Source organism: Apis dorsata, unplaced genomic scaffold (assembly GCF_000469605.1).
Source record: "Apis dorsata unplaced genomic scaffold, Apis dorsata 1.3 scaffold_326, whole genome shotgun sequence".
Classification (NCBI taxonomy): Eukaryota; Metazoa; Arthropoda; class Insecta; order Hymenoptera; family Apidae; genus Apis; species Apis dorsata.
The window spans coordinates 45115-53076 of record NW_006263594.1 but is presented as its reverse complement, the minus strand read 5'-3'; the positions used below and the strand labels follow the sequence as shown (position 1 = coordinate 53076).

The 7962-nt window shown below is 36.3% G+C and overlaps 2 protein-coding genes and 1 long non-coding RNA gene across 3 annotated transcripts in view; 2 read left to right on the top strand and 1 right to left on the bottom strand.

Annotated features, from left to right (window-relative positions):
- The first annotated feature begins 4352 nt into the window (after positions 1-4352).
- LOC102679206 (zinc finger protein 37-like) lies at positions 4353-6323 on the top strand. Its single transcript, XM_031511476.1, has 4 exons — positions 4353-4443; positions 4535-4624; positions 5384-5617; positions 5980-6323. Exons 1-4 carry the CDS (start codon positions 4353-4355, stop codon positions 6321-6323), a joined length of 759 nt encoding a protein of 252 aa, XP_031367336.1.
- A 591-nt stretch (positions 6324-6914) lies between these two features.
- The window catches only part of LOC116185912, a 16593-nt gene continuing 15545 nt past the window's right edge, over positions 6915-7962 (bottom strand). Inside the window, exon 3 of the long non-coding RNA XR_004150802.1 lies at positions 6915-6927. This is a non-coding gene — a long non-coding RNA (uncharacterized LOC116185912). The remainder of the gene's footprint in view (positions 6928-7962) is intronic.
- LOC102679498 (zinc finger protein 169-like) lies at positions 7296-7774 on the top strand. Its single transcript, XM_006617735.2, has 2 exons — positions 7296-7451; positions 7530-7774. Exons 1-2 carry the CDS (start codon positions 7439-7441, stop codon positions 7751-7753), a joined length of 237 nt encoding a protein of 78 aa, XP_006617798.1. The 5' UTR covers positions 7296-7438; the 3' UTR covers positions 7754-7774.

Below are 7962 nucleotides of genomic sequence, written 5' to 3'. Positions count from 1 at the left end.
TAAACGGTTTCGCTACCTAAACGTAGAATAATATCCCAAGATAGAGAATCTATTTAAATCAAAAAAATATATATATATTATATATATAATATATTATACATATGTATACATATATATATTATATATATAATATATTATACATACACACATATATATATATATATATACATATTATATACATTATTGCATAGTAAGTTTATGGTGATGACGTAAGACGTAAGTCGTACGTGGTACGATAGGAGAAGGAGAAACGTGTCTTTCCATGCGCGGGGCTTGGCCTGAAAAGCGGATCCATCGAGTTCGATTTTTTATCGCGCGAGGATCTCTGTGATAACCTTAACGACTACGCAAATGGATTAGATATTTCTCGATTAACCGTTCTAATATGATAATATTAGTCATTCATTATATAGTTCGACGAGTCGAACGAGTTTGTTGTGCGACGTATGTAAATGAAGTCTCAATGTCAAAATGTGTAAAGTAGTAGTGTAGAGAATTAATCTGGAGAAACGAGGTGAAACAAAGAATCTAGAGATTTAATTTAACTAACTCGTTTCCGTTTCGAAACGGATATCGAATTCTATACGTAAGAGATTAATGCTCGATGCAAGGATTAATTTGGTAAATTTTGAATCATTAGAGTCGATTATATATATATATATATATATGAAGAAAAAAAAAAGGCGATGGCGCGTGATTCTTCTCAAATAATTCGTTTACTCTCCAAGTAATTCGACTCGTCGAATAGGTTGCGCGTAGAAAAATATTATTTTGGAAAAATAATACGCGCGTGCGAAATCACACATTCCGTCTGTCATCGAGGACAATACGGAATATCTCGGATTCTTACCATAATTTTGCGCGTAAAACAACTTCGAACGAATTTCGAGATCTAAACGAATCTCGAGAGAATCCTCGATCAAGGACCAAAGATTCGACGAAGAAATTAATTTCGAACAAGATTCTAGTCAAGTCGAAACTCGATGATGATTCGTTCACCGGCCAACCGCTACTCAGCGAAGAAGCGTATCGATAAAACGTTCTATAGAAACGTTGAATCTCGTATTTATCCTCTAAAGAAAAGGCGTAAACTTTAGCCAAACTTTTTACTCTCTCTCTCTCTTTCTCTCTCTCTCTCTCTTTTTCTCTCTCTTTATACTCTCCTCTTCGTTATTACTCTCTTTCCCGCGTGCATTTTTCTCGCGACCTGTTTTTCCAAGGTCCTTAAATCTTTTTGCCTGATCTCTCGTCTTGGAAACGACTTAAATCTTAAATCTTACTATTAAATAATATAGAAGATAGATGTAGATCATCGACGACGATCGTGATTCCTAGATCGTTCAATTTTTTCGTCGATTTGTCGTCGATCGTCGCTCCTTCCACTATACTCGTCCGTACGTTTTTTCTGAATCCGAAATTACGAAATTACGAAGGTTTTCGGTCGAAATCGATTCCAATCCTCGCGAATCTTTCCCTTCTATTCGAACGTTGGAAAGAAATCGACGAGGCGAATTTCCAACGAACGACAAAAACTGCGTGAAAAAAAAAAGAAAAAAAAAACGTCTCGGCTTCCACGCGCTCGTTCTTGTTCTCGGCTCTTGGTCTCGAATCTTGGCATCTTGAACGCTTTGCCATCCGGCGCAAAATTACTTGCGCCGAATCCGCACGGTTTATTGAATTTTTCAAATTGGGCGCACCCTCTTCGCACCAGCGCCCCCTTCTTCCGTTTCTTCGCAAGCTTCTTTGCGAACTTTTCCGGGTATTCGATCAAGTTTCTTTAACGCGCGCTCGCGTGCCCCGCGAGTCCGACATTATGTGCCTCAAAACACGAACGGAACGTTACGGTTTCCGGGTCGAGTAGAACGTTATTGTTCTCCTCTGTCGTGTGCGTTTTCGTAATTCCGAATATTACTAGTCCCCGCAAAAAATACGCGGAAACGTGGACGTATATACTTTCGAATGAGATTGGTGATCGATCACAGAATACAAAGTTGATTAGCGTCACGACGATAGCAGATCTGGACTCTGAATATGGAATCTGAAATTTAGATATGCGATTCATAGATTCGAGAAGGGTAGTGAGTAATTTCGAAGTAACAGAGGTCATAGTTTCCTCTGTAGATCTGGATTGGAAAATTGTTTATCTTCGAAAGAGATTAAAAATTATCGTGGACGACATGATCTGCGTCATTTCGAATTTCATCATTTCGACGTTTATCATTTCGAGGAATATAATCGAAAATCTGCTGTTTCCGTTTGAAATAATCAAAGCCAAAGAGGTGAAATTATATTTTTAGAAAACGAAGCGTTTTAGCGTTTTACCAAAGATCAGACAAGGTACAGTGAGAAAGTTCGAAAAAAGAGATTCTTCTTTGCTTTCTTCAATCCGACGAAACGGAATGCGTCTTCCAAAAAAAAAAAAAAAAAATTAAATCGGGAAAATGATTATCGTTGCGACGAATAAAACGAGACCTGTGTCTAACGTGATTAAGAAAAAAAGAAAGGAAAGAAAGAAAGAAGGAAGGAAAGAAACAATTTGCTATATCTTTCGTTCGTCATTGAAATCTTTGCACGCATATTAAATACGAATATTAAAGCGTAATAGAAGCGCAAAGACTGATTAATAAACATCGTAGGAAGTGAGAGGTGTACATTTATAACGAACGTTTAACACGGTATATATAATCGTGTATCATATACACGCCCCTGTTTAAATGCGACGCAGTTTATAATGCGAAATAGCGTAGATCCGTTTCTGAATTTAAAATATATGATGATATAGGACCGTGTACAAAGGGGGATTCGAATGAAAAGAACGATTTTTAAATATGGTGCTGGGGAATGGATATCGTCGGTTATATATATCTCAAGGTATACTATCGATGAAAAATCTTTCCGGATAGGCAAGGATACACTTCCATTAACATTGCAACATTTGTGCCAATATATATATATAAACGAGGCTGATTACGCGATATTTTGATTTATCCGTCGATCCGCAGTGTCGGCGGATCACTCTGAGCGGAAATAGAATTATTTTTAAAAATAAACGTTACGCGTGCTATGTGCGATCAACACGTTTGGGACGATGTTACGTTCAACGATTACATTAGTTTAACGTGGTTCTTCGATCGTTAAGCGTGCCACTAATTTTAATAGATCATCGCGAATCGAGAAAAAAAATTAATAACATGATTATAGGGGGTTTAAGTTTTATGTTTGGATCGAATTTTTGACGATGAAAATTGCTGATCGAGCACATAGTCCCCGGACAGTTGCAATGTAAATAGAACCGAATTTAGTGAACTTCCATTCTGGACGTGTTAATCGCGCATGCGCGCGATACATGCGCAAATATCCAATATGTATAAGCCATGCCTGATACACGCAGTAATCACGTAGAACGATTCGTGTAAATAAAATTTATGCGTGCATACGATGAAAAGAAAAATCGAACTACTCAGAAGCCAAATTGATTCGACTCTTTTTCTTTCAAGAAAAAAAATTTTTAAACATTGGAATATAAAATTATTAGCGGTTATTAATGTTCAACGAAGTAGCTTTCCTCGATGATGAGGGTTGATCAATTTGGCTTTCATATGTGGCTGGAATATGATTTTTCGAGAGACAAGGGAGAGACAAGCGAGAATCAAGGAGAGACAGAAAATTGAAAGCTTAAATGCTATAAGCCCAAATAAAAGAATACCTCTTGCTTTTAAGGAGATCGATGAAGATAATAATTAGCATGTAAGCGTTCGATACACTTTTTTTTCTCTGTTTGTGGAGAGCTTTCAACCAATGCTGAGGATGATAGTGACGAGCAGAAGGTAAAAAGAAAAAAAAAAGAAAGAAAGAAAGAAAGAAAGAAAGAAAGAAAATATTATGAAGTAAAAAAAGAACAAATCGCATAATATTGTTCATTCACGTCACAAGTGCGAAGCATTACCTACACATATGTATAATACATAACGCTCAGGCGACTTCAGCGGGAATCGTATGTTGCGTATACAAATGTTACATATATACGATATATTCTTTATGGTTTATGATTTTTTGCGAATTTAAAAATATAATTACCATTGTGAGTGTATCACTGATAACCATTGTGTTAGCGAGGATACTCGACGAACAATAAAGAATTTAATTATTCAGCAACGATTTGCCCATCCCTCGAATCTTGTTACATTTTTGCTTTGCTTTCGCTTGAAAAAAAATTCTCATTTAGTGTTATACGAGTGTTAACATGGTGAAAATCAAACATCCGATTGTGTCGTCTCTGAATCATAATCATAAACTTTTTCATAATGTCTAATATTTTTTTTTTTTTTATTCAAACTACCGATCGAATGAAAATGGAAATAGAAACGGAAATTAAAGTGGAAATGGAAATGGAAATAGAAATGGAAATGGAAAAGAATCCAGATTTTACTGTTTCGGCGACGAGTAGGAGAAACCCTGTCTCTCGCAAACGAAATACAAATCTTGAATTCCATTCGTTTCTTTCTAGTGACACATTTTTCACTTTCTTTTTCAGGTCGTCTGAAATGCTACTGTGGGAGACGCTTCAAGCACCTGTTCTCATTGGTGTGCCATCAACGTGGCGAATGTGGCCAAGGATATCAGTGTAAAAACTGCAACTTTAAAACCAACAAACTTTATTTGTGGTCGCGTCATGTGAAATCATCAAATTGTAAACATTAAAGAGAAAAAGAATTATTCTTTTCATCGTTTTATCAAATTTTATTAGATTGTTAAGAAATATCGATTGTATTTTTCATAAATAACATTTGCGAAATTATCTCTCCAGAGATTTAATAAACATTTAATAGTATCATTTTATTCGCTTATAATTATAATCATTTTGTGAAAAAAAATATATATGCGTGTATTTATATAAGGGATATATGCGAGAACGATCTATGACACAAGAATCTAAATTTCAGAATAATACAAAAAAATTCAACGCTCTTAGAATCCCAAAAGTTTCGATTCGTGTTTAACTCGGATGGATTCAACAATAATCGAATAGAATCGGTTTAAAAGCCGAATCTTTCGATTATTACCGAGTTAATATTAATTTCTACCGTCGTCCATATTTAGTTGAAACTTTCGAGATCTCGCGTGAGTGTCGCGATCTCAGTCGATCTCACCCGACCTCGCCCGACTTCGCCCGACTTCGCCCGATCTCGCACGAATTTCTCCGATTAGTTCCGAGCTGATAATCTTCGGATCTCGCACATCTTGATTATTTACGTAGAAAGTTTATCGAAAGAAGAAAGAAGAATCAGTGTGTTTTAAATCCGACTTCTGACGAGCAACGAATGACGAATCTCGCGTACGGAGCGTGAAAAATAATTAACACAAGATGCATTTCTGATTTCAGATGACAAGGGCCTGTATTACGTGAAAGACGCGAGGCTTGGATTCCAGAACTTACCAAACCAGGCCTCGATTTATAACCAGAAGAAGCACGTATGTAATTGCGGCAAGGTGTACAGTCAAAAGAGTTCGCTCGATCGACATCTACGGTACGAATGCGGAAAGACGCCAAACGTGCCGTGCCCGCAATGCGGGAAAATGTTTAAACACAGGCATCACGTGACGCAGCATTTGGCGAGTTGCCGCCTCAAAGACATGAGAAACTCTGACTTTCTCAAGATGTTCCACGTCGATCTCGCTCCCCGTTGAAAATATGGGGATTTCTTATTTTTGTAATTTATTTATCGAGAAATATCCTCGTTACTATTTCACGAAATAAATCAGAAAATATGGATTTTTCCCATTCGATTCGTTTTTCAACGATCCTTCGAGTAACATTTATTCAAAAAGAAAACCAGAACTTTACGACAAATAGACAGTGTATTAGTACATTCTTTTTTTTTTTTACAAATACTCAGATTCACACTCGATATCATTCTCGAAACTAAATAATTATTTCAATTAACTGTTCCATTATCGTCTGCTTGCATAATTTTCCAGAATCAATGTGGCAACAACTGGCGCATAATCGACAACGATCGAGAACGCGTCAAGGGAAGGAAAACGCGAAGCAATGTAACGAAACGAGATTCTTCTGCGAATCTTGCGGGAAATCGTACAAGTGGAAGGAATCTCTGCTTAAGCACAAGCGCGTGGAATGCGGAAAATTGCCGCAGTTCAGTTGCGAGGTTTGCGGATACCGATTCATGCACAAGCATCATTTGGTCAAACATATGGCCGCGATTCATCGAATGTCTCCTCTGAGCGGAGCCGCCATCACGTCTTCCAGTAGCGGGAAATTTAAATGTCTCTATGAAAATTCTGTTGCCATGGAAACGATGTAATATTGCGAAATAAAGTTTTATGACGTCTCTAACATCACTTGTTGATTCGCTGATGCGATCTGTGTGTATTTTTAGAAAAAATAATCGAGCGTTTAAGAGCAGCATTTTTAACGCGAAATGATTCTATTAATTTTCTATTAATTTTCATTTCAGGTTTATTCTTCGTACAACACCGATATGGAACTCGACTATGATAAACTTTGTCAATTCTTTAATAAATTTGCTCGATAAAATTTGTTTCATACAAATATGAAATTTATTCTTTTATTGCATTTAAACGTTCGTTTAATTTTTACTTACTTATTGTTTCTTTGAAAAACAGGATTCCGTTGTTGAGAAGTAATCGATCGTCTTTACTTCTCTCTCTTCTATTACAGAACGCAACACTAAAGATAGAAAAAAATTCTTCTAGGAAGATCTCTCTGCTAAAGAAGATACGCATAGAAGAAGATTCATCCGTCATTCATCTGTTACGTCTGGAAGAAAAGCTTCAAATAGAAGTAGAATTTAATTAATAGTTCGGTTTACAATTATGAAAAAAAAAATACAAGGATCATTATAAATTATGTTCCCATTCTCTGAATTCATATAATTCATATCGTTTCTCAATCTTTTATATTTAATTTCTAAAATTTGTACGATTTGAATATGTTTCCGAATCTCCGATTAATAGAAATAGAAAATAAAGCTTTCTTAAGAACGTAAAAATCATCATAGATTCTACAAATATAACTTATTATATTTGCTTCACACCTGATCATCACCTAAATAATGCGCAGCTATCAATCTTTTTATACCTCACTTTTGATTAAAGTCCAATATTTCTTTTCAATATTCGAAACATATTTTTCCTCGTTTCTCGCATATTTTGCTTAAAAACTTATAAATATACATATACAGATATATATGAAAACTTTCACTTTCTATATAATATCAAAAGTACGTCTATCGATAAATTAACAAACACGATGAAAGAAAGAGAGAGAAAGAGAGAGAGAGAGAGAGAGAAAGAGACAGAGAGAGAGAGAGAGAAAGAGTACATGTATGAGAAATAGTGTATGAATGAGGGGGAGGAAATGGGCTATTTTTAAATAACACACTACGCATCATTGAAGATGAATTTTAAGGGTAAAAAGTGCTTTTAAATTTTTGCTTAAGACGAAGATTAGATCGAATAATTGAGATATTTCGACCTCTAAATTGCAGGTTCTTGCTCGAGAAACAGATATTCATCACCGAAACCGTTTCCGTGCGACAAGTGCGATAGGGCGTACAAGAACAAGAGCAGCCTGACACGCCACCAGATCGTCGAGTGTGGTAAACTGCCTCAGTTCATCTGCAGAACTTGCAACAAGGGATTCAAGCAAAAGGGCAACTTTCAACGGCACAACTCGAAGATACACGGCCATATTTTCCTTCTAGGATCGTGAACGACCCATTGCAAGAATGAACGAAAGAAAAACAAATCCCTCCCCCCTCCCTCCCCTCATCATCGCTCAAGAATCTATCCATCCTCCTGTCCACTCCAACTAGTTCTTCATCACTTTTTCACTTCAGAGAAGAAGAGAATAGAGAATTTTTTCCTGCGATACTCGTATCATCGTTACTTCTTACGCGTAATAGCTTCGTGCAACATTTA

Excerpts from the sequence above, each read along its gene's own strand:
- LOC102679206 (XM_031511476.1), top strand. The coding sequence starts at position 4,353 with ATGGAAATAGAAACGGAAATTAAAGTGGAAATGGAAATGGAAATAGAA. Across the intron at positions 4,444-4,534 it reads TTTTACTGTTTCGGCGACGA|GTCGTCTGAAATGCTACTGT; the intron begins GTAGGAGAAACC and ends TTTCTTTTTCAG. Across the intron at positions 5,618-5,979 it reads CGTGACGCAGCATTTGGCGA|AATCAATGTGGCAACAACTG; the intron begins GTTGCCGCCTCA and ends ATAATTTTCCAG.